The sequence below is a fragment of the Cetorhinus maximus genome, chromosome 29 (assembly GCF_964194155.1).
Source record: "Cetorhinus maximus chromosome 29, sCetMax3.hap1.1, whole genome shotgun sequence".
In the NCBI taxonomy this organism is placed as follows: domain Eukaryota; kingdom Metazoa; phylum Chordata; class Chondrichthyes; order Lamniformes; family Cetorhinidae; genus Cetorhinus; species Cetorhinus maximus.
The window spans coordinates 16342792-16369469 of record NC_135907.1 but is presented as its reverse complement, the minus strand read 5'-3'; the positions used below and the strand labels follow the sequence as shown (position 1 = coordinate 16369469).

General features: G+C 42.2%; 2 protein-coding genes across 3 annotated transcripts in view; both read left to right on the top strand.

Annotated features, from left to right (window-relative positions):
• LOC144669307 (carnitine O-palmitoyltransferase 1, liver isoform-like) overlaps positions 1 to 26678 on the top strand; it is a 534090-nt gene that overhangs the window by 458993 nt on the left and 48419 nt on the right. The gene's annotated exons all lie outside the window — the stretch shown is intronic.
• Positions 4577 to 26678, top strand: part of LOC144669298 (MOB kinase activator 2-like) — a 38541-nt gene continuing 16439 nt past the window's right edge. The window contains exon 1 of one of the 2 annotated variants that reach the window (XM_078531649.1): positions 4577 to 4793. In XM_078531649.1, the coding sequence (XP_078387775.1) occupies positions 4777 to 4793 (17 nt within the window). In that variant the 5' untranslated portion in view covers positions 4577 to 4776. Of the gene's footprint in view, positions 4794 to 17066; positions 17201 to 26678 lie in introns of those variants that run through there. The other variant, XM_078531648.1, reaches the window with a different exon arrangement.

The following is a 26678-nucleotide window of genomic DNA, read 5'->3' as shown; positions in this document are numbered from 1 at the left end:
TTTTAAAGTAAGTGTGGTGATGGTGAAGATGGGGATGGAGAATAATGGCAGATTCTATTGTATGGCAGTTAACAAGAACAGCACTGCATTTGTATAAAACCTTTATCAAGAATCAAGGCTGACACTCCAGTGCTGTACCGAGGGAGTACTACACTGCCGGCGGTGTCGTCTTTCAAAGCAGTCATTAAACTGTGGCCCCATTCGCTTGTTTGGATGGATGTAAAAGGTCCCATGGCACTAGTTGGAAGAAGAGAAGGGGAGTTCTCGCCAGTATATTGGCCAATATTTATCCCTCAATCGACATCACAGGAACAGGTTATCTGGTCATTGCCACATTGCTGTTTGTGGGAGCTTGCTGTGCACAAGTTGGCTGTCCACATTTCCAACATCACAACAGTGACTACCTCTCAAAAATACTTTACAGACTATAAAGCACTTTGAGATGTTCGGTGGTCGTCTATATAAATGCAAGTGTCTCCTTTTAATGCCAGAAAGCCTCCTGGAACATTGAACACAGTGAGAAAGTGAACAGACAATAAGTCTTCGCAGGAGAGTGAGAAGGTGATCATAAAGCTTTGTCCAAAGGTGCTGGAAGCAGAGACTATCAATGATTTTGAAAGGAAGTTGGGTGGGCACTTGAGGGGAATAACCTTGCAGGGTTTCTGTGGGGGGGGGTTGGACGGAGTGGGGCTGACTAGATTGCTCTACAGAGTGCCATTATGGACTTGATGGGCTCAATAGCCTCCTTCGGTGCTGTATACACTCCATTGTGAGAAGGCTTTTATAGGTAGCAAGGAGTTTAGGGAGGTTGATCCAGACAGTAGAAATGAGTGGAAGATATACCAATAATTGTCACTCTAGAAGGAGGGGGAATGTATAGAGACCAGAGTCACAGGAGAGCAAGGAAGGGGACATAAATTGGAGATATTTATAGGTTGGGTAGATCAAGTAATTTATAGATAGAGACAAGGATTTTAACTTCAATACTTTGGGCAAGAGAGAGTCGTATATGCCAATGAGGACCAGGGTGATGAGCAAGTGGCCTTTAGTCACAGACATGTTAAATGCAGAAGAGTTTTGGATGCTTTGGAGTTTAATAAGGGTGGAGATCAGACTACCAGTGAGGGGGCATTAGAGAAAACTAGTTTCAGTAATGGTGATCATCAATATTCCCTCTTAAACTTTTTTTGAAATGCGGGGCGATTTGTTTAAGTGCACGGCCCCTTTAAATTGTTTTTTCCTGGTTGTGTACGTGGCAACTTGTGCGTGGCCTGTACAGAAACTTCTGGGTTGTTCCATGGCCAGAACATTGGTGACCATATAACTACTGGATTGTTGTGAATACTCATCGTGTTCACTAATGTCCTTTAGGGAAGGAAATCTGCCGTCCTTACCCGGTCTGGCCTACATGTGACTCCAGACCCATAGCAATGTGGTTGACTCTTAGCTGAGCTCTGAATGATGCCCACATCCCATCAATGAATTTTTTAAAAAAACACAGCAAGTCTGCGAACAACTGAAGGGAAACAGATCAGTGGAATGGGAAGTAAGAAAGATTGGCAGGCTTCCAGCGGCCCGGGAGTCTGGCAGAAGAAAAAAAGTAAGGTTTGCGCTAAGGGAGAAAACCATCCCACCAATAGTTCCAACAATGGATCCCCACGACATTCTCCAATTCCATCCCCGTCTTCCATCCCACCAGCACACCCATCCTATTTTGACATCACCAATTGCCAGAGAGAAAAATGGGGACTGTGGTTAAGGTCCCCAGTTGTCTGAGTGAACATTAAAGCAAGAGGATTTCAAGGTGCCAGAGGAGGTTCTGTTCCTCCGAGCTTGAGTTGAGCTTCTGTTGAACAGTATAGGAGGCCGAGATTAGATGGGAATCAGTGGAGGATTAAATAGCAAGCTTGGAATCACACTCGCAGACAGAGTTGAGGTACTTGGCGTTTGTCCTGTGATATAGAGGTTTTTGCACCATGTGGAGCAAATATAGGAGCAAATACTAGATTGAAGGAAGTACAAATAAGTTTCTGTCACACATGGGAGCAGTGTTGGTTGGCCTGGATAGTGGTGTGGGAGGAGTTTATTGCCTTGGTGTTCCATTTCTCACACTTGCATGGAAGGGTGCTGGGGAAGTGGCACAATGGTGGGAGAGTGAATCAGAGTGACAAGAAGGAATTGGTCCCTTTGAAATGCCGAAAGGAGGAAGCAATGTATTTGCGAATTTTAAAATTTCCCATTCAAGTGTTCAAATCCCTCCATGGACTCGCCCCTCTCCATCTCTGCAACCCTCCATGATCTCTGTGCTCCTCTAATTTTGGCCACTTACTCATCTGCTATTCTAATCGCTCCAATGTTTCCACCCACATCGTTAAAGTATCTGGTGATTATCTCTTGTTTAGAAGAGACGTTAAACCGAGGTTCTGTCTGCTCCCTCAGGTGGACGTGGAAGGTATCATGGCACTATTTCAAAGAACAGCAAAGGAATTATCCCCAGTGTCCTGACCAATTTTTATCCTTCTATCGCCATCACAAGCACAGGTTATTTAGTCATTATCACATTGCTGTTTGTGGGAGCTTGCGAGGATACATTGGCTGCCGTGTTTCCTACAATACAACAGCGATTACACTTCGAAAGTACTTCATTGGCTGCAAAGTGCTTTGGAATGCCCCAAGGTCATAAAAATTGCTATATAAATGCAAGTCTTTCTTTTCTTCTCTTGCTCTTTGTGGGACCTTGCTGTGGGCAAATTGTCTGTGTTTTCACAATTCAACTTTATATAACTGAATACACTTCAAAAGTACTTCATTCAATGTTAAGTGCTTTGTGACATTCTCAGGTTGTGAAAGGTACGACCTATATACATACAAAATATGAATTTAGAGTGCACAAAGACTCCTGCATGCCCATCAAACCTTACCCAAACAAGTCTTTTTTAAGTCAACGGGAGTAATGAAAAACTAATGGAATAATGAAACATGAGAACATAAGAAATGGGAGCAGTAGGCCATTCAGCCCCTCAAGTCTGCTCCATCATTGAATAAGATCATGGCTGATTTGATTGTGGCCTCAATTCCACTTTCTTGCCTGTCCCCCATTACCCTTGACTCTCTTGTCGATCAAAAATCTGTCCAACTCAGTTTTCTATATATTCAATGACCCAGCCTCCACTGCTCCCTGGGGTAGAGAACTCCAAAGACTAACAACCCTCTGAGAGAACAAATTCCTCCCCATCTCCATCTTAAATGGCAGACATTTTATTCTGAAACTGTGCTCCCACGAGAGGAAACATCCTCCCAGCATCTATCCTGTCAATCCGCCTCAGGATCTCATATATTTCAATAAGGTCACCTCTCATTCTTCTAAACTCCTATGAGTATAGGCCCAATCTGCTCAACCTTTCCTCATAAGACAACCCCTTCATCCCAGGAATCAATTTAGTGAACCTTCTCTGAACTGCCTCCAATGGAGGTATATCCCTCCTTAAATAAGGAGACCAAAACAGCACACAGTACTCTAGTTACAATCTCACCAAGGCCCTGAGCAGCAGGAAGGCTCCCCTAATTTTACACTCCACCCACCTTGGTTTAACGTCCCATCCGAACAACGGATAATCACCAGCTACTTTAATGGTGTGGGTGGAAACCTTGTAGTGATTAGAATAGCAGATGAGTAAAAGACCAGAATTAAAGGAGCACAGGGATCTTGGAGGGTTGCAGGGATGGAGGAGGTTACAGAGATAGAGAGGGGTGAGTCCATGGAGGGATTTGAACACTTAAATGGGAATTTTAAAATTCCCAAATACTTTGTTTCCTCCTTTCAGCATTTCATTTGCTTTCCTACTTGCTGTAGCTGCATGCTGACTTTCTGTAGACGTTTCGAGTCCTCATGACTCTTCAGCAGAACCGGTTCTGCTGAAGGGTCATGAGGACCCGAAACGTCGACTCTTTTCTTCTCCGCCGATGCTGCCAGACCTGCTGAGTTTTTCCAGGTAATTCTGTTTTTGTTTTGGATTTCCAGCATCCGCAGTAGTTTTTTGTTGCTAACTTTCTGTGATGTACAAGGACACCCAGGTCCCTCTGTACTGCAGACTTCTGTAGTCTCTCTCCATTTAAATAATAGTCTGCTTTTTTTAAATAATCTCCAAAGCGCGGTCAAAATACCAGAAGTCCATGCACTTAAAGCAAAATTTGACCTGTGTGTTGAGTCATGCTCCAACATTGGGCAAAACTTCCCCAAAGGTTTGATTTGGCCTATCTTTAATTTTCTGTGTTTGTGCATAAACACATCAATATGTATATTCATGTGGGGAAATGGAGAAATGCAGGGGAAGAAGGAAGGGCCAAGAAAATCGTAGTGTCCTCAAATTAGTATCTAAGGCTTGAATGGAGGAGGGGGAAGGGTGGTGGAGGAGAGAGAGAGAGAGAGAGAGAGAGCCATCATCACGTGACAGTGGCAGCTCTTGGACGAACTCAGACGCCGGGGGGCGGGTATCATGACGTCATCGCACGCAACGCACGGCGACGACACCTATAAAGCCACGCCCAGTGACGTCACCCGGCAGTGTTTACTTCCGGTCAGCTAGGGTAAAAAAAAACTCCGGTTAAATGACAGATTTGAGCCTCCCCTTCAGTCTCGTGATCCATATCATTAAAAAGAAATAATAACGGCGCCACTTTTTGCAACCGCTGAGCGACACTGAAATATCTACCTACCTTTGAAGAAGGTTTTTTTTTACAGAAATATATTAGAGACCACGAGGAGGTGCAGCGCATATGGATTGGTTAATGGGGTAAGTCGAGGCATTCCTGATTAATTTGCACCTTTTTTGGTTTGATTGAATTTAACATGGAAATATAAACCTACAGAATTAGATGTCCGGTGAGGGAGAGCGTCTTCATCGATTTTCCGCGAGTGCGCATGCTCTCTAGACGCGCTGTGTTCTGGGACCTGTAGTTCCTGCACAACACGCGTGGCCGGGAAACAACAAGGAAAGAACTACAGCTCCCATTGTGCACCGTGCCGGTCCCCCTGCCAGAACCGTTAGCAGCCTGGCGGAGCGCGAGGCCTCGAAATCCTCGGGAGCGCAGCCTTCCCGCCCCTCCCCTGGCAGCCCCTCCCCTGGCAGCCCCTCCCCTGGCAGCCCCTCCCCTGGCAGCCCCTCCCCTGGCAGCCCCTCCCCTGGCAGCCCCTCCCCTGGCAGCCCCTCCCCTGGCAGCCCCTCCCCTGGCAGCCCCTCCCCCTCCCCTGGCAGCCCCTCCCCCTCCCCTGGCAGCCCCTCCCCCTCCCCTGGCAGCCCCTCCCCCTCCCCTCGCAGTCCCTCCCCTCGCAGTCCCTCCCCCTCCCCTTGCAGTCCCTCCCCTTACAGCTCCTCCCCTTGCAGCCCCTCCCCTCCCCTTGCAGCCCCTCCCCTCGCAGCCCCTCCCCTCCCCCCTTGCAGCCCCTCCCCTCCCCTCCCCCCTTGCAGCCCCTCCCCTCCCCCCTTGCAGCCCCTCCCCTCCCCCTCCCCCCTTGCAGCCCCTCCCCTTGCAGCCCCTCCCCTCCCCCTCCCCTTGCAGCCCCTCCCCTCCCCCTCCCCTTGCAGCCCCTCGCCTCCCCCTCCCCTTGCAGCCCCTCCCCTCCCCCTCCCCTTGCTGCCCCTCCCCTTGCTGCCCCTCCCCTTGCTGCCCCTCCGACTCCCGTTCTTTAATCTCAGTCGCCTCTGCCAAAACTAAACTGACCATCATAGACTCACACGATCTATAGTTTGCAGATGACTGCAGTGTCGTTGCCCACTCTGCACCAGATTTGCAAGCCATTCTCAATCTCTAATTCTGCATACAAGAAACTATGCCTGTCCTTGAATGTTGCCAAAACAAAACTCATATATCAATCCACATCTGGTCAGCCAAATATTCCACCTCCCATATATGTTGAAGTAGAGACTCTGGAATATGTTGAGCATTTCCCATACCTTGGCAGCCATCTGTCTTAAAAGGCCACCATTGATGAGGGGATCTAACACTAGATTAGCTGTGCCAGCTCAGCCTCCTACAAACTATGGCAGCAAGCGTTTGACAACAAAGACCTCCCTCCCCATGTTAACAAAAGTCCTAGTGTACAGAGCAGTTGTCATCAGCACAGTCCTGCACTGCAGTGAGATCTGGACTGTGTATTAGCGACACATAAGAGTACTAGAGAAATTCCATCAGCCGCATCCTCCGGATTCAATGGAAGGACCATTGAACAAATGCTAGTGCCCTTCTTGAAGCCATTCCCACAAGCATTCAGGCAAACTCCTGCCAGATCAACTTCGATGAACTGGGCACTGTGTCCCAATGGGTGAAAAGTGTCTCCTCCACCAGGTCCTGTTTTTTTCAACTCTCAAATGGCCAATGTTCCAGAGGAGGACAAAGAAAACACTCCCAAGATACCTTGAAGCTCTCCTTGAACTGTGGCAGCATTGACATTAAAGACTGGGAGGAGCTTTCTGCCAATTGCTCAGAATGGTGACAATTTGTCCATCAAGCTGCATCACAACATCTTAATGATGAGACAGCGGCGACATGACGGAAACTCACAACACTGAGTAGACGTTATCCTCGAATCGAGGGACAGCCGACAAAGATATATATGTGGAACCTCAGTGACATCAGAGACAATAAGGGCAACAATTTGATGTATTCACTTAATAACTAGAACCAATGAGGAGAAGATTTGAGTTGTTCATGGTTACCATCAAAACCCAAAATCTGAAGTGGTATAGATACATCACTGGAGCTATTTATTTCTGTCAGTGAAGTGCTATTTCTACTGGGGTGGTTTGGAATGAGTTTTACCTCACATCTAACCAATATTATGCCAACTCAGCTTAATTGCCAATATAGAGATGGTTTGACTTCACGTTGAGCCTGCCTTAACTCTTGCCTGGGAGGGCATCTTATGGATATTTATTACATGAGGTGGATGATTCTGTTTCCACAATGCGCACAACACACAATAAAGATAGCCTATGGCAAAATTAAGAAATTGAGAGTCGGATTTTAAACTGGTGTTTTTAGTACTCAATACTTGTTGGGAGTCTCTTGGCTGATGCACCAGTTGAGTGTTGTCTAGAAGCACTGCCTTTTTTGAAGAATTGAGGCCCTAATTGTCCCCACTAGTGGACATAAAAGATTCTCTGGCACTATTCCATGAAAAACAGGGGAGTTCTACAAGTGTCTTGGCCAATATTTCTTCCTCAACTATCACTAAAACATTATCTGGTCAATCATCTCAGTGTACAAATTATTTGTTGCTACCTACATCACAACAGTGCCTACACCTCAAAGATATTCAATTGACTACAAAGCGCTTTGGGTCTTCTTGAGGGGTTGTGAAAGATGATATATAAATGCAAATTACTTTCTATACAGGTTTCTTAGTACCTATTTGAAATGGTTCAGGACAGGATGTCCATGGGATTAAGTAACTAGCATTTTCATTTTTAAGGTTTAGTAACATTAATGTAGCAAATTTCAGGTCAGTTCCTCAGCATTGTTTCTGATTTGGCAGAGGTTAAAAATGTTCACAATTTTTTCCCATATTCTTTTAGATCTCCACATGTTTTCTGGTTGAGATCTTGAACGAGGCTGTATAATTCCAGCATTTAGCTGCTTGTTGGTAGCGGCTGTGACAATCGACAATGGTTTCATGGTCATCATTAGACTTTTAATTCCAGATATTTATTGAATTCAAATTCCATCTGCTGGGGTGGGATTGAATCCAGGTCCCCAGGGTCACTTGACATAATTTAGGCTATGGGAGCACTCCTTTGCTGGAAGGTGCCGAGTTTTGGATGCAACGTTAATCCGAGGCCTCATCTGCCTGTTCAGTTGGACGTTAAAAAATCCCACAACGCTACTGGTGTAATGGGTAACATTTAGCCCTTAATCAATACCATTGACAATGGATTTAACTGGTCATTTATTTATCTTCTGCTTTTGGAAAGTTGCTGTGCACAAATTGGCTGCCAAATGTCTAACATTGTGGTTCAAAAATAATTCATGCTTAGTGCATTGGGATGTCCTGATGGTGTGAAGGCACAATGTAAAAGAATTACCTGTTTCTGTGCTGTACATTCTATGTAAATCTATGTAAATACCAGCGCCAGACAATGTTCCGGCCTTTCAGAATAAGATTGCTAGTTAGTGTGAAGTTGTAGAGGCAGTTTTGTGCTCTGGGGTCACATCTGTTAGGAGTTGAGTTGAAACTGGCCAAATTCATTTTCCCCTAGAATTTATATTGACTTAACATATCTCTTGTAAGCATTCCAAGATCTTACAGACAGCGAGTTACTTTGAGATAGAGTGCTTATGTACACAAAATGCAAGCAGTCAATTTACACACAGCAAAATCCCACAAACAGCAATTAAATTAATGGCCAATTATTTTACAATTGGTGATGTTGGGTCAGGGAGGAATGTTGGTCAGTACCTGTATAAGGCACTATTAGGGTGAGCTGGATTTGAATCATGGTCTTAGATTTGCAAGGGCAGTGTGCTTCATAAAGTAAACTAGTGGCTCAGGGGTGTTCTGGTGAAATGCTGCAACATACTGTGCTATAGGTTTGGGCTTGTGAGCTATGATCTCAGTTGTAAGATGGTTCTGAGCTGGGTTTTTTACACCTCTCCCCACCCCCTTCTTTTTTTTCCCCTCTCTTTCGAGTTCGTTCAAGCTGCTTCATTTATAATTGAAGCCTAACCAGCTGAAATATATTTAAAAAAGTGCTGGAAAAAGTAGCAGGTCTGGCAGCAAGTTCCGAAGAAGAGTCATATTGGACTTAAAATGTTAATTCTGTTTCTGTCTCCATAGATGCTGCCAGATGTGCTGAGTTTTTCCAGGACTTTCTGTTTTTATTTCCGACTTCCAGCATTCGTAGTATTTTGCTTTTATCCTAGCCAACTCAAGCTGTGTTTTACTTTTTCTTTCCTCAAGGTTCAGATGTTGAGCCAATACCTGAACTATTTCTGCTTTCGTAGAGCCTACTTTTAACTCTCCAATTTTTCTGCCACTGCTTTTAAATTAACCTTTGTTAACTGTTGCAAGGCACACAGAGAAATCCTCCTTCGAGGAAAGCTTCCAAAATAGACAAAGCCACTTTTAACTTTTCACTGAATACAGCAAAAGTTACTGTGAAATCTTGTCCGTTTAAAGTTTAGCAAATCCCAATGTACTCATCTCAGCCCATGCTTTCAAAATCCAGCAAAGTGCCTACAATTTTGTTACGATCCCTGAGAACTTTTAAAGAGAAATTCGAACTTCCAGCTGACAGCTGAAAGGGTGACTTGTCAAGATTTTATGTTTTAAAACATTTACTGTAATAAACCACTAAGAAAGAAACTATTGACCAAATACTACTTCCTTTTTGTAGGCAACTTGTAATTTAAACCAGAGAAAAGAGATTCCCCATTTAACTTTTGACATGGCCAAAAAATTTCCTGCTGCAGATATACGTTACATTGTTCTTTAAGTGGACCCTTCATCCTCCAGTCTAAAATTCTCAGCTCCCAATGGCTTGCTTTGTTTTTACTTTCCTAGCTGGGTAACTTCTAATCCCAGACCTACCTTTCACTACCTTCCTCTAGCTCCAAGCTAGGCAAATCTTCCAGCCTCCTCTAAATCATCACAAACTTAGTCTTCAATCTGAGTGCGAGCTCTCACACGGGTTCTGCATGGCAACCGATAGAGTCAGCATTTTTTCTGATTTAAGGTTTAAGGTTCTGATTTATCTTGGCTGTTTTTATCTCTTGCTCTCTACCTCTCAGATGGCTGCAGACCACACAAGACCAAACTGCTGTTTGTCTGTGATATTCATGAGTTTATAGGGAAGTGTGTAACCTGACCTCAAAATGGCTTCCTTTACCCTCTCTCCCATAGCAAGGTGAAACACACATTAGCCTTGTATCTAAGTAGAAATGCTAATTAGTTATCTTTGATCCCAACCCCCTTTCATCTTAGAAGTAAATGGATAGTTTATGGCACCAGTCTTTACAACTCAATAACTATACTATAACATTTTTCTGGCACTTTGGGAGACTCGGGGTCTACTCATGGTATCCTCAGAGACTGTGGTCATTGTCTTCAAGTGTAAATACCTTATACCTTGCTCTCAGTGAAACAATCTGAGTCTTCCTTTGATCTCTAACAATCAAACCACCGAAGCTTCCTGTCAGGCAGACTGCAGAACAAGTTGTATGACACCACCCCCGCACCCCCCATTTCATTTACCCAACATTTAAAGCTATAGTCCCAAAATATAATCTTAGAAACCAAAAGATACAGTCCTAAAACATCATAATCTTGAAACCTAAGATTAACAATTGTAACAAAGTTTTGACTGTTGGGTTAAACATAAAGATTTTTCTTCATGAGTCCAAGGTAACATTTAGCAAAAGCATAGCCACCAGCAATCTGTTCAGAATTTTAACATTTTGGTTTGCATAGCCTGTGTCTTCTGCTGTAAATCCATAACCAAATTCTCTGCAGATCTACGAGTTGAATTTAGAAAAACACACAGAAAATGTCTTACTTTGTTTTGCATTTTGGATAAATGTTTTACTTTAAAAAGGGGTTTTTTTTTGTTTATCTAGCACTCACAGGGTTATTGCCTTGGGATTTTTTTTAACATTACAGAGCCTGCTCAGGCTTGTTGCTTTGCAGTTTGTTTCAATTAGATCATTTTCTTTTTTAGTTTGCAGCAGTTTTATCTGAAACTTTAATTGTGTCTCCACCTTTTAACTCCTCCTTTGCAAACGTCTTTCAAAAGAAAATTCCCATCTTGTGCTTTACCCAGTGATCTGACTGCCTAATGATTCAAATTGTGGCATCTCAGCTGCTGTTCAGTTCAATTCAGCTGAAGAAGGCTAGAAGAGTGCACCTGATGGAAATAAGCTGCTCTCTTGCCATTGGCTGCATTGGAAATAAATATGACCTTATTGTTCCCATAGCACCGGTGACCTGGTTTTCTGCATTTTGCAAACTTTTGCTGGACTGCTGTTTAAAAGTACAACTGTGGAACTAGATCACTCACTTTAATGTTAGGAATTGAAAGTCTCTGGCTCTCATCAGGCCCTTATCACTCACTATCCAACTTAATTTGTCCAATGCTTTCCTTGCTGACCTCGGTCCTTCCATACCCAACAAACTGCACCCTATCCAAAGAGCCATAGTCAGTTTTACCAGCCATGTAGAGTTGCTCTTCTCTTTGTCAAGCTCTGCTGACTTCCTGTGCTCCACCGGTAGCACTGGGTGAAGTGGTAGTGCAAAATAAATGACAGGTCTCTGACAGGAGTACTGGTCTACCAAAGATTTAGCAAATGTTAAAGGAACCTTAACTCAGCACAGAACTGAATCAAAGCTGGTACCTTGCTGTCCCGTGAGACTCAGTGCTACACAGGGGCGGTATCTTTATCCACTATGCCTAGGGGAAACTGTCAATTCCTCTTTGCTTTCCTTTAATATAATCTATTCATGCAACAATCTCCTTATCATTTTCGGTGTTTGCTTTGGTGTATCCTGTCACCAAACTCAGATACGTGACGCAGAAAAATAAGATCATATCCGTGATTCTGTCTGTGCCTGTTGCACAATGTTAGTTTTTTGTTGTCTAATTACAGTCCATTGTGCATTCAGTTCTAGTTGCAGCTAGATGGATAACTTCCAACTTAAGTTGAAAATCTGGTTTAAATATCTGCGCTAAACTGTCCCCACCTGGGTATTCAATTGATATGATCTGGCAGCCTGGGATATTGCTTTAAAAAAAAGTTTTAAAATTCTGAATCTGTCAAGATAAATGTAATTTTGGTACTATGATTTCTTGCTGTCAACTGCTTGTTTGCTGTCCCATCCCCAGTGACATCCTCCTGTAATGGCAAAATAACTCATTCAGGAACCTCATAAAGAAACCATGCTGGAAATGCACAGCAGTTCTGTCAGTGAATGAAAAGAGAAAAGGCATGTTTATGTTCCAGATAGTCTACCTTGTCAGAATGTCATGTACGCTGGGGAAGGATCTATGTCCGCAATGTTAATCTTCCAACTGCTGTGAGTTTCTAGCGACTCTCTCTTTTATTTCTGATTTCCAGCATGTTCAAATATTTCTTTAAGGCCATTGGGCCATTTTTCTTGCACTCAACTCGCATCTGTTATGACGTTGTTCTCAATGTTGGCCTTCAACAAAATGAATTACTCTTTTCTGATTAAACATTCTTTTATAGCGCTGTTACTATATCTTCTAACCCACTTACACCACATCAGACATTAGAGTTAGATGAGCAATGAGTGGCTCAGGCCTGGTCAGCACTGTGATTTATTGTCGTAACAGCCAAGGTCAGATCATGCCTCCATTAGTCATGTAATTACTGCATGACATTGCCACCACATTTTGTATATGGCTGTAAAATATAGTCTCTTGACAGGTTATACTGCAGGCTACATCTGCTGTGTAACTCATTAAGGGACTGTTTTCTGCAAAGACTAACCTGTAGCTTTTGAAAAGTGTTGGGGCAAATTTAATATATGTGGCTTACGTAGGATTGAACTGGGCTGGGAAAACTTTCAGGTCATATCGCCTTTTCTCTCTTTAGGTCTCTACAGTGCCACATGTCAGTCTCCAGCTGACTGGCAAGTAGCCTCAGCCAATCTTTTACGTGACTAGCCATTAGGAAATAATGGATGTGGCTGAAAATCATTCCCCAGCACTGTAGGTGTACCTACATCATATGGACTGTAGCAGTTCAAGAAGGCGGTTCACCAACACCTTCTTAAGGGCTATAAGGGATGGGCAATAAATGCTGGCCTAGCCAGCGATGCCCACATCCTGTGAAAGAATAAATAAAACCTGCTTTCCCTGTGCAAAAGCCATCTCGTGCACTCTCAGTGCATTTGTGTTGCTGATTGAGACCAGCATCTGCTGGTTCTCCTAATGACACAGCCGAGACAGAATTCACCTGGGAAGGTTGGGGGAGGGTGTGTGCTAATACCAGTCTGTGCTGCACTGTATTGAAGTTCCACCACAATGCCCATAGGAAAACACTTTATGCAGGCTACAGTAGGTTTACAAACATAGGAGGGATGAACTGAAGAGCTACAGTTCATTTGTTGCAATTTTCAGCATATGGATACCAATATTCATTATTTTCCACCCTAATATTTCAAATTTAATGGAGTTTTGCAACCAATACCATCCCTTAATCCTGATAACACCACCATCATATACAAACTGTACTTCCTTTACTCCTTTCAGGTCATTCTCTTTAGGTCTCTACAGTGCCACATGTCAGTCTCCAGTTGAGTGGCAAGTAGCCTCTGCCAATCTTTTATGTGACTAACCATTATGAAATGATGGTTGTGGCTCAAAATCATTCCCCACCACTTCACTTACAGTAATTCTGTGCTTGGTTTTGCCATCTCGGACATGTAAAGATGCTTCAAGTGGTTCCTTAATTTGCAGAGCACAGCTCGGGCAGCAGTTATGGTGCTACCATCAATCCCAGCACCTCTGGGCTAGGAAGGAAATAAAACATCCCATATGGACTCATGAGGTTGCTGCCTGCTGAATCACCCCAAACAGCCAGACTCCTGCAACATCATAAATGTACATTGTTTGGAATGCTGCTATAATGGAAGAGGAGAGAAGAGCTCTTATGTGGGGGCCAGAGGTGATCTGGGATGAGAATTAATTAAAGTTTTTAAAAAATTATTAGCTTGTATGTGACTTTGAATCCCTTTCCATAGCAGACTTTGGTGAAGGCACTATACCTTTGTTTTTTTGATTAGTTTTTTTAAAGAAAAAAAATTGCTGTATTGCAAGCAATGCCCTTTAGAAAAATGTCCAACCACTTCAGGGGCTCACACTTTTTTTTTTGTCTGGTGGCATGTTTGTGTGAAGCATTGACATGCCCAAAGTTTGTGCAATCATTGTTGGGTTTAAAGTTTGTAGTCTGTAATCGAGGATCTAGTCTCGTGCAAAATTGTTTGTTTTGGTTGGATTTCAAACATTAACTATCTAATAAAAACCAAGCCGTTCTTTTTTTTAAAAATAAAATTCTGAGCTGTTAAAGACCTTGTTAGATAGCCATGGAATATAAGAAATAGTATGTTAACAGTCTCTTAAAAAGGTAAAAGATACTGGTGCAAACTGCTCTGCATATGTACAGATGGAAACTGGCATTCATTTCTGTGCTAAAGAAAGCACAGCAAACTAATTCTACGTGTTGGATTGACTGATTAATCAGTTGTCATTACCAGATAGGTCACGAGACCTCACCATCCTGTGGACCTGTCTGCAAATTTCTTCAGCTGCTTGCCTGTTGGAATCCTTACATTGAGATCTTGCTGGATCTGGTCTTGCTTATCTTGTCTATAATCTCACCATCTTGACTTTAGCTTGTCTAGCCAAGGCCGTTGAATATACTGAAATTAAGCAATGTGATATACAAGACTTGCCTATGACAATCTTCTCACCCTCATATTGTCATATATGCAGACTGCTGCTCGTCATTTCAGCATTAGTCACTTTGTCCTTCTAGTACCCTGGTTGCTTAATACATTCCAAAAGCAACTCGCCCCACTTCCAACATGCAGAAGTGGTGGATGAATATGAGCCTTGTACACTTCCACATATTGCATTATGTCTCTCTGCTCTTGTAGTTTCCACACTTCCAGCTGGGCCAATGTTTTGTTTCACCTCTTTCTCACATCTATCTTCTCCAAGTACACAAGCCCAGATTTAGAGACTTATCCACCACTTCCAGCTCCTAACCACCAAATCTGCTCTTCAGCCATTTATCCTCTGAGTAAATTGTTTTAATCACTCTGTTTCCAGATCATTCATTCCTTCATTCATGTATCCAATCTAATCTTCAATATTGACAGTTTCTGCATCCACTAATCGCAAAACACTGTAAAAATATTTATTTTGCCCTCTGTTCTAAATTTCTTGCATTTATTCTTCTATTTATGACTCTTCAACTACTGGAATTAGTCTGCCTCTACCTACACATTTTTATTTTTAAACACTATCAAATTGCTGTATTATTCTAAACATAATAAGCCCCAATTTTTCCAATCTTTCTTCCTATTTGTATTTCTTCATACAGTTGGAAATCCAAGTGAACCTGTGTTGTACTCTATATGAAGTTTCAATATCCTGACTATAAATATGGAGTCCAATACTGCATACGGCACTTTAACTGGGGTCTTATTAAATTTTTATGTGGGCTGATTATTACCTTTTGGTTTTTATGTTCTATCCCTCTTGTGATGAGGTCCAGAATTCCATTAGCTTTTAATAGCCTTTGCTGCTTTTACTGTCCTGTAAACCTGTATTTGGCCAAACCCACCCCCCCCCCCCCCCCCCCCCCCCCCCCGGGCCCCACATCCCTCTTCCACATCACCAAGTATAATTACTGCTCTTTTAGCAAAATGCATCATCTCACGTTTACAGGCATTGAATTCCAGCTGCCTTTTTTTTTTAGCCCATTCCCCATCTTAACAATATTCCATTCCCCTTCCTCAGATCCTCTAAAGAATGAACTATCCCTCTTTATTTTGATATTCTCTGCAACTTCGGTGGTACTCTCTCTGGGCTTATATCAAAATCATTGATAAACACAGTGAACAGAATGCTCTTTCACGCTCCCTGTTCTTTTCTTAGTCATCATGATGGCCGCGACTAAGGATATAGCAAATGACTAAATAATTACCTGAGTATATTATCTCTTTGAGCTGGAGTTATTCACGAGAGCTACAATTAGCGGTGACTTCCTTGAGGTTACTTTGAGCAATGCCTCAATATGTACAATGAGGCTTTAATTTCAATAGCGCCATAATGAAGGGGTACTTTTCATTTGTTTGTGAATGTTTGGAAAGCCCTGCCTCTTACTAGCATTCACTTGCCTGCTCTCACTGGAGGAGAGTGAATGTAATGAATTGCCAGCATATCTGCAAAGGATGTGCACAAGTTGTCACAAAAATGATTTGAACAGCATATTTACATATGGAAAGATATAGACAAGAAAAGCCTTATCAGTCCATCCAGTTGTGATGCCCACTGCACTCCCCACCCATTCCCAAACAATATTATCATCTGGGAGAACCAGGAGAAAAATAGATTAAAACTCCAAACTGAGAAATTCTTCCAACGCCTTTTAAGCTATCAAGATTAGTTCAAGAATAGTACCCTGGCTCTGATTAACATTGCAAGATGTATGAGGTGATGAAACAGGCCCAGTTTTTGCTTGAAGGAACTTGGCGAGTCAGCAACCTGTTCCATAGGGGCGCCGTTCTCTGGAAAAAGAGCTCCCGATCTAACATGGTTCTGCCCTTGTACAACTTGTAAGTGTTGGGATTGGTTGCTTTGGAGGAGATATCCTGCAGCATTGAAGATTTCATGTTTATTCAGAGTAGATCATTATTTGAGTTACTTAAAATTGATTTTAAGATCTGTGTTTTAGTCTTGTCATTAGAGTTTCAGTAAAGCCTAATAGTAGCATGTTAAATTTTCACACAGCCATGGTTTTAACATCCAACATGTTATCATAGACTCTACCTTTTTGAGTTGCATAGGATGAAGTACTGGTGGGAGAAAGCCCATGTCGTTGTGCAAGACAGTTGAGCAAATGAATTAATAACAAAGTGTGTAGTGTAACATTGAAATATGTTGGTTTAGGTGCAATTTTTGTTCTCCTCATGTACTGGAACTAATATGGTCCATGTGCTAAGGTGGGCAGTACTGAATTTTATAACCAGCGAGAGGAGTGTGTCTGTGACACAGTTAATAGCACAATATCGGTTCACTTTCTTTGCACAGAGTCCCTAAGGATACTGGGACGACTCCTTTGTGTTGGGTTCGATTTGCAGACGCTCCCTCAGGTCTTTGCTTTGTGTTGTCGTGGCAGCAGCGGCAGCGTGCGATCCGATTGGCTCCCTTCGGAGTCAGTCCCGTCAGCCCATCAAATGCAGTCAAACTAGTTTGCAGAGTGGTTCGAGCTGAGCTGAGCGGTGTGTGTTGCACATGCTATTGTGCCGAGTGGGTTGTTTTTTTTTTGTTTGTTTCGTCTGTGTCAATTTCCTCCAACCTGGCGGTTGAGTGAAAGAAGAAGTGGGGGGGGGGGGGACCCTGGAGCATTGCAGGATGGTCTTACAGGCTGTAGGGAAGGCACTGGGCTACAAGAAAAGGTAAGAAAGTCGAATGGAAACGAAAGAGTCGGCAGCGTGCGGTTCGATTGGAAAGAGAAATGCTGTTGCGAACTTTGAATCCGACCTCAGATCCTTGGGGATCCAAATTTCTGCCCTAACCTTCTCCCCACCTCTCCCTCAAGCCTCAGTGTTTCAGCATTAGTAGTAGTCTCCAAATCTGAAATCTGTCAGTGGAAGTGTAATTTGTTTTGTCTTCTCTGCTTTCCTTTTTTTTTCCCCCAGTTATGTATAAGTACCTACAGCGAACAGGAACTAAAATGAAGAGATTGGACAAAGTCCGTTTCTGCCCATTCAACCATAGCGTGCTGACTGAAACTTGTAACTTGGGAGCATAGTCTATCGCCAATGCTGTTTGTGTGTAGTGCTGGAAAGGGTGCTTGAATGGTTGTGTGTTTTTGCTGGTATTTTGAACCCCTAGGTATTTTGAAACGGTTAACTAACTTTCCGAGCAGCCCAAATACAGACCACATCTTTCAGCAACGCTGAATGTGCTCGCTGATGCGGTAATGCCCGACGCCAGGTGAGTGCACCGTCTCCAGGAGCATCTCACACTCTTTTCAGCCATCTGAGTAGTTTGTGTTTTTTTTTTAAGAAAATGAAGTTATTTTACCCAGGTGGGAGAAATCGACTGCCGTTCTTGTTCCTGATGCACGCCAAAGATGTACGTGCGAGGATGTCAGATGAGATTTAAAAAAAAAACAAAAGTGCTGGAAAACTCAGCAGGTCTGGCAGCATCTGTGGAGAGAGAGGAACAGAGTTAACGTTTCGAGTCCGATATGACTTCTTCCAGTTTTTGTTTCAGATCTCCAGCATCCCCACAGTATTTTGCTTTCATTATTATGTCGAATGATAACTGAATAGTCTTCTGATACTCACTTTCAAGGATCACGCAAGTAATGGGCACTTGGGCAAACGTTAAAAGGTGACAGTGGGATCATTAGGAGTAGACGGGGCAAGGCTGTTTAAAAAGGTTCACACCTCAGTTAATGACTGGATTTGTGGCTGTTTGGTGCACACAGTTGAGTTTTTAAAAAAATTTTACCAGTCCACTTTCCCTAGCCACCTGAAAGCAGAAATTCTTGCAAGATTAGAGATCCCGTGGGCATTGAGCATCTCTTCATTTATGCGCCCAGACGGCAAGTGTAGTCATGCTTTTTGACTAGGCAGGGCATTGCAGCCGGGGCGTGTCCAGTCCTAATGCTCAATTACTAAATTTTAGGGTCTAGGAATGGAAACCTTCGCCAGATAACCTGTTCCTAATACTGAGAAATACTGAGGCTAGCTGTAGAATCCACACTACCCCCCTGGCTGAGATGAGCTAGCTCTGCTCAAACTGACAATGGAACCTGAGACCTTCTTGGTTTGTTTGGCTCAGGTACACTCCATTTTACTAACTGAGTTGTCAGGACATCTGGCACTATTAAATGCCACTTTTTGAAGCACGCCAAATAGTGTTTATGGGACACTTGTCCGTTTCATATTGTACATAGTGTTTCCTTTCTGCTGCCAATACTCCATTGTGTGCTGAAGGATATTCAATATTAGTTTGGAAGGTGCAGGAAGTTGACCAGAGTCTGGGTTCCCATAGAATACTATCCTTTGTTTTGTTGCACTGTTCGAAAACATGGATCTTTAATAAAATTATGGGTTTACAAAGACTGGGTGAGAAGATAGTGAATAACTTTTAGCAAATCTAACAGCGTGTTGCTATGTGTAAGTCACATTTTTGGCATGACTTTTCTTACAGTACTTTTGAACTTTAAAAATGTTGCTAATTGTAGGGGGTGACCATGTACTCTGCATATAGCTGAAAGTAATTTGATACTTTAATGCAATATAGACATGTCTCTCTTAATCTAAAGCTGGAGTATTATTATTGTGCAAAGCCCACTTCTCCTCTTGGATAACTGAATTAAACTAGATAAATAGGTTCGTACATGTTGCCAGGGTTAGAAAAGTGTCGCTACGAGGAGAGATTGGATAGGTTGGGGTTATTTTCCTTAGAACAAAGAAGGCTGAGAGGTGACTTGATTGAGGTGTACACAATTATGAGGGGAATAGAGTGGACAGGATAAAATTGTTTCCCTTGGTGGAGAATTCTAGAGCTAGGGGACATAGATTCAAGATAAGTGGCAGAGGGTGTAGGGGGAACATGAGGAAGAACTTTTTTTCGCAGAGGGTAGTGAGTACCTGGAATTCGCTGCCCAAGTTGGTGGTAGAGGCAGAAACTTTACACTCTTTTAAAAAGTACCTGGATCTGCACTTTAAGTGCTGTAAGCTGCAGGGCTATGGGCCGGGTGCAGGAAGGTGGGATTAAAAAGGGCACCTGGGTGTCCTCGGGCTGGCATGGACAAGATGGGCCGAATGGCCTCCTGTGTTGTAACTTTTCTATGGTTCTATATGAAATGGGAAAATCCGTTGGGCCCATTAAGCCTCTCATTTTTTTCACACATGAAGCCCATCTACCTGCCAGCTCACTTTCTTTGTCAATCCCTTTTCTCCCCAGAACTCACCTAACTGCCTGTGTTATCTACTGCAATGGCCTTCACTGGTAACTTATTCAATAATGTCATTACTCTTTGGGTGAAAAGTTCCATGTAATTTCCTTTCTTGTTATTCTCCTGTGTTGCCTGGTGTTTGCGTCCTTCACTATAACTTGCTGGGATCAATTTTCTCATCGTTCATTAGTTAAAGCAGCTCAGAAACACAGACCTTGTTCCTCCTAAGATGATAATGATAGTGGTAAAGAAAAATTGGTAATACCAGTTTGAATACTTGCTCAGTATTTTGAAAATAGTAGGAAGATAATGTTCAAGATTGTGACGTATTCACCAGCTTTGCAACATAGACTAATCCCCTCAACTATGTTAAACCTGTATAATGCACTTCATATGGATTGTTGACCCAAAGAATGTGGAGTACATATATCCCAAGATGAATGCAATACGGTACAATAGCAACTTTATTTCAAGTTATAGAAACCTGTCTGCTATGACGTCTGCCAAAGGCAAAGAACAAACTTCTGAAACAGCAGATAAATCATCCTCCCATTCCCAAATTGTACCCAGTGTTGCTAAGCTTATGTAATTTAATGTACATGTGTAATGTGCTGCTTCTGTGATATTCTCATCGTAAATTGTCCCCACCATCCATAATCACCAGCATGTCATCCTAATGTTATACAGCTCAAAGTACTCTCCCCACCCACAGCCCACATTTGGATTGACAGGATCTATAATTGGTTCCTTTTCCACAGGACATGTTGTGTAGATTTCACACACCCATTGACTTATGCCTTAATGAAGTCTTAGTGACGACAAGCCGTAATTTACCTATATTTAACTTATAAAGGATAGCTCAGGCTGAAATCTATACCTCTTACAATCCAGATATTTTGAGAAGCTACTCGAGCTAGGTTATGTCAGTCTCCCTCCTCCAAAGTTGCTTTGTAATATGCTCTAGCCAGCCAAGCTTATGCATCATTTTCTTGAAGTAATTGGTGACTTTTTTTTTTAATAGTTACAAAAAATCCCTTTTTTTTCCCTGGCAGTTGATTTGTGACTTTTAATTTCTTCACCAATTCCTTTTTTCCCTGTTTTCATCTCCTGAAAGATTTAGAAGATACAGACATTTGAATTAGGAAATAACTTGTGTTCCACCCATTTTTCAGGCGTAAAACAAGTAGAAAGCTAAAGTATATCTTTAATAATGTGATGGCTGTTGCCCAGTCTGCACAGGCATTGATTCCACTGCTAAATTTGTGGGTCTGTTTTTTAGGCACTCCTGCAGCTGCTAAAGGTAAATTTCAATTTTACAAAGAATTATATAGAGACATTTTCTTTGGAGCCAGAAGGCTCAAGAATGCTCCCCAAACATCATTTAAGTTGAGTAAAATGGGTGTATATTCTTTGAAGTTTAAGTTTCTTTGAAGTGAAGAATGAGAGATGATCTCACTGAAGTATATAAAATTTTTAATGTCTGACAGGTAGATGCTGAGAGATTGTTTCCCCTGGCTGGAGAGTCCAGAATTAGGCGTCATAGTCTCAGATAAGGGGTTAACCATTTAGGACTGAGATGAGGAGAAATTTCTTCATTTGGAGGATTGTGAATCTTCAGAATTTTCAGTTATTGGTTTTATTCAATATTAAGATCGATAAATTCTTGTACACTAAGGGAATCGAGGGGATATGGGGATAGGGCAGGAACGTGGAGTTGATATGAAAGATCGGTCATGATCTTATTGAATGGTGAAGTAGAACTGAGGGACCACATGACTTACTCCTGCACCTATTTATGTCCTTAGTCCTTGTGATCACCACCCCAGCTGTCGTGCCAGAACCTCTTTTGGAATATATCCAGGCAGTTACTGGTAAGGTAGAGGGCCTAAAATTGATTTTTCCCTTGGCGCAAGCAACCTGCAGAGATGTAACAGCTTACCCCAAACATGTAGATGAGGACTGAGGATCAATTCCATGTGACCCCCAGCCCATTTTCAGTCCAAGACCAAAGTATGGCCATTATTCATTGTGTGGTTCTTGGCAGCATGTGTTCACATGCTACTTGGGAGTGGGTAGTGGAGAGGTGTCACTGCCTAAAGGGCACACATTCAGCACAGAGTTACTGGCCAGTGATCAGAAGCACCAGCCAAAGTTAATTTCCCCCCATCCTAGCAAAGCAGCAGTGAGGCTATTGTAATTTTTCTACCATAACCATAATTAATTAACTCAGCGAAGACTGTAGACTGTGGCATCTCTGGCTTGCATAGTTCAGCTACTTACTGAGTTGTTTGTTTAACCAGTGATTTCTGATAATGTAATGAGAGAAACTAGTTATGAGCTGGTGGCCACAACGATGTCCCCAATGTGCCTCAGTTTTGCATACAGCACCAAATAGTTTGGCATCAAACCCTTTTTTAAAATTGTGTCTAAATGGTCTAAGGTATACAGATACTTCTGTGTAAACTTCAGAATTGCTCAAATAAGCAAATACAGAACTCGGCATTGGATAGAACGTAGAATTGATGTTCTTATTGGGCCACGCATCTTGTTCCTCAAGCTATCTTAACACAAGTGTAAATCCGCTCTTCTGACAAGCCCAATGATTTGACCCCTAGTCTTTTCAGCTGATCTCATTCATGTTGGTGGTAGGGATACATTTGGCTGCCTCAACATTGAGTTAGGAGAAAAATCTGCCAGGGTTCTTACTCCTTATTACTATGTAGAAAGCCCTGACACCAAGCTCTCCTTCCCCCTCCCCATCCCGCAGTTAGCTAGCTTATTGATTCTCCCTGTTAAGGTTCAAATGAAGAATGGCCACTTGGCTCGGGACTAGAGGGTGATCAGAGCCCATGGAACCATATTCATTGTGAGCCACCACCTTCATATGGGAAGAGGAAAAGATAGGTGACCAAAAGAAAATTGACTAAAACTCTGTTGTGACCATTTACTTGTTCTAACAAGCAACTGAGATTGTTTACTGCCCCATCTCTGGAACAGTGCCTGACATTTGCAAAATTCAATGACAAATGCTTTGAAATATGAATTTGTAAAAACATAAAAGGATTAATTCCTCTGTATTAAAACAACCAAATTCCTTCAAGATGCAGAACATGCTCTTCATGTGATCCCTACAAAATTCCCTAACCCTCCAGGTAGTCAGTAAATCCCTTTGGCCAAGGCAGTTTTTGGCCCACGAGGTGGGTTTGGCCCAGGTGCTGTCTGGTAACTGACAGCAAGTAGACAAAAGAGGGGCTGAGAGTCAAACAGCGATGATTAATCGTGGAATGCAGCAAGCCTGAACTTGCACGGCTGTAACAGCCCCGGGGAAATCTGCACACTTGTTTTAGCGAGCTGAAAACAATCTGCTCAAAGTATCTATTTCTTTTTATTCACTTTTGCTTGTACTTCCATACATTTGTTCACTCTCTTTTCCTTTTTTTCTTCTATTTTCTCTTTTGACTTTGTATAAAATCTTCCCTTGTTCATTTTCCTCTCTTTTTAACCTTTCAGTCAATTTGGCTTTCTATTCTCCGAAAGTACGTTTTTTTTTCTTTCAATGACATCAGTTTGCTTCTAGAGAAAATGACGGTGTAAGAAACAGCAATAACTAACAATTAAAGAGATTTGTCATTCGGGAGTGGAGAGATAATTGGAGTGACTCTGGATAGTCCAAGTTGTCCAACCTAGTCATCAAATTTTAATCGCTGCCTCACTTAAAAAACACTCTTATGGTATTGCTCACAGAGTCAGGGTCACAGATCAGGAAGCATTGCAATTGCATGGTGACTTTAATTTAAACAGACTAGCTTAACCAAATCAACATTAATGCTCTGGAGAAAGAATTCCTGGCGTGTGTACGAGAAGGGTTTCTGGAGCAGGACGTTGAGGAGCCAACTAGATTTCGGGCTATTTTGGATTTAATGTTGCATAATGAGAAAGGGCTAATTAATAACCTTGCTGAAGGAGCCTTTGGGAAATAGTGACCATAATATGATTGAATTTTGCATTAAGTTTGAATGCGGTATAGTTCATTCTGAAACCAGGGACTTAAATCTGAAGGATGGAAATTATGAAGGTATGAGGGGCAAGTTAGCTATGGTAGTTTTGGAAAATACACTAAAAGATTTGAAGTAAACAGGCAATGGCTAGTATTTAAAGAAATGCTACACCATCTAGAAGAGAGATACATTCCTGTAAGGCACAAACACCCAAAGGGAAAGGTAAATCAATCGTGGTTAACAAAAGAAGTTAAAGATTCTTTTCCCACCTATTTCCATTATTTTTAAATGTATTTCCATCCATTGTTTTAACTCTACCTTTTAGCCTTTTTTGATTCCTTCACCCCACCCCACCCCCACTAGGGCTATCTGTACCTTGCTTGTCCTGCTTTCTACCCTTAATTAGCACATTCCTTAGATAATATCACCACCTTCAACACCTCTTTGTCCTTTTGTCTATGACATCTTTTGGTAATCTCCACTAATCTCCACCTATCACTGGCCCTCTATCCAGCACTACTTGTCCCACCCCACCTTAAACCAGCTTATATTTCACCTCTCTTCTATTTTTACTTAGTTCTGTTGAAGAGTCATAAGGACTCGAAACGTTAACTGTGTTCCTCTCCGCAGATGCTGCCAGACCTGCTGAGTTTTTCCAGGTATTTTTATTTTTGTTTTGAAGTTAGAGATTGCATCAGATCAAAGAAAGTGGCTTATAAGGATGCCAGAAAAAAGTGGTAAGCCTGAGGATTGGGAGCAATTTAGAACCCGGCAAAGGAAGACCAAGAAACTGATTAAGAGAGGGAAAAGAGAATATGAATGCAAACTAGCAAGATACCTAAAGGCAGGATGTAAAAGCTTGGTTAGGTATGTGAAAAGGGAAAGGTTAGCTAGGACAAATGTGGGCCCATTATACGTGGGGACAGAGAATTCATAGTGGAGAGCGGGGAAATGGTGGAGAAACTAAGCAGTTACTTTGTATCTGTCATCATGGAAGAAGAAATACTATGTGACCAAGGGACTTATGAAACTGAGGTTCTGAAAGAAATTAGTATTAGTAAAGAAGTAGCACTTGAAAAGTTAACTGGATTGAAGGTTGATAAATGCCCTGGACCAGATGAGCTTCGTCCCAGGGTGTTGAAGGAGGTGACTAGAGAGATAGCGGATGCATTGGTGGTTATCTTTCAAAATTCTATAAATTCTGGGAACATTCCTGCAGACTGGAAAGTAGCAAATGTAACCCCGCTATTTAACGGAAGAAGAGGGAGAGCGACGAATTATAGACCTGTTAGTTTGATGTCAGTAATAGGGAATATGTTAGAATCTATTATAAAGGATGTGATAACTGGGCAGAGTGAACATGGATTTATGAAAGGGAAATCATATTTGACGAACTTTTTTTGAGGATATTACTCATAGCATTGATAAAGGAGAACCAGTGGATGTGGTGTGTTTGGATTTTCAGAAAGCTTTTGATAAGGTCCCACCCAGGAGGTTAGTAAATAAAATTAGAGCACATGGGATTGGGGAAAATATACTAGTATGGATTGGGAATTGGTTAACAGACAGAAAGCAAAGAGTAGGAATAAACGGATCATTCTCAGCATGGCAGTCTGTTATTAGTGGGTTACCAAAAGGATCAGTGCTGGATCCACAGCTATTCACAACCTATATAAATAATTTGGATGTGGGAACCAATTGTAATATTTCCAAATTTGCTGATGGCACCAAACCGGGTAGGAATGTAAGTTGTGAGTAGGATGCAAGGAGGCTTCACGAAGACTTAGATAGGCTAAGTGAATGGGCTAGAACGTGGCAGATGGAATATAATGTGAATAAGTGTGAAGTTATTCATTTTGGTAGAAAAAAAGGCAGAATATTTCTTAAATGGTGAGAGGTTGGGAAAATTCTTACAGGGCATGATAGGGCAGATGTAGATAAGATGTTTCCCCTGCCTGGTGAATCTAAAACCAGGGGACATAATCTCAGGGTAGGGGGTAGGCTATTTAAGACAGAGATGAGGAGGAATTTCTTCACTTAGGGGATGGTGAATCTTTGGAATTCTCTACCCCAGAGGGCTGTGGAAGCTCAAACATTGAGCACGTTCAAAACAGAAACCAATAGATAGGAGACTAATGACATCAAAGGATATGGAGATAGCACGGGAAAGTGGTGTTTAAGTAGATGATCGGCCATGATCTAATTGAATGATGGAACAGGCTCAACGGGCTGAATGGTCTATCCCTGTTCCTATGATAAATGGAGTGAGAAATGAAACACTGAGTTAGAAATCACAAGTCAGAGTTGAAGCATGGGTAGAGCAATGCATGAGACTTGAGTTGAAATTGACAAAATGGGTTCCCTATGTTCTTGGGAACTGGGAGCAGCAAGACAAATAGAGATGCTGGAGCCCAGGCTGAAAGCAAAGTGATCTGTTCTGTATAGTATTTTATCTGTTTCTATTGTCATTTATTTTAGGTCATTGTGTATAGCTAGTTACCTATCAAAGATTTTTTAAAAAGAATCATTCTCTGGATTATGGGCATTATTGACAAGACCAGCATTTATTGCCCATCACTAGTTTCCCTTGAGAAGGTGGCGAGTTGCCTTCTTGAACCACTGCAGTCCAGAAAGCACTCCTGTTGTGCTGTTAGGTAGGGAGTTCCAGCATTTTGACCGAATGGTAGTATATTGTCAAATTCAGGATGGTGTGTGACTTGGAGGGGAACTTGAGGTTATGGAATCCCATGTCCTTCCAGGTAGTAAAGGTCTGAGGCTACTCTCAAAGCAGCCTTGATAGAGTACACACTGCAGCCATGGTACAGTGGTGGCGAATGTGGATTGTCTTAAGATGGTGTATGGGATACCAATCAAGCAGGTTGCAGAGCAAGCTCAAGGGGCCAAATGGTATGTTTTTATGCTCCTCTTATATTCTTTGTCCTGAATGGTGTTTATCATCTT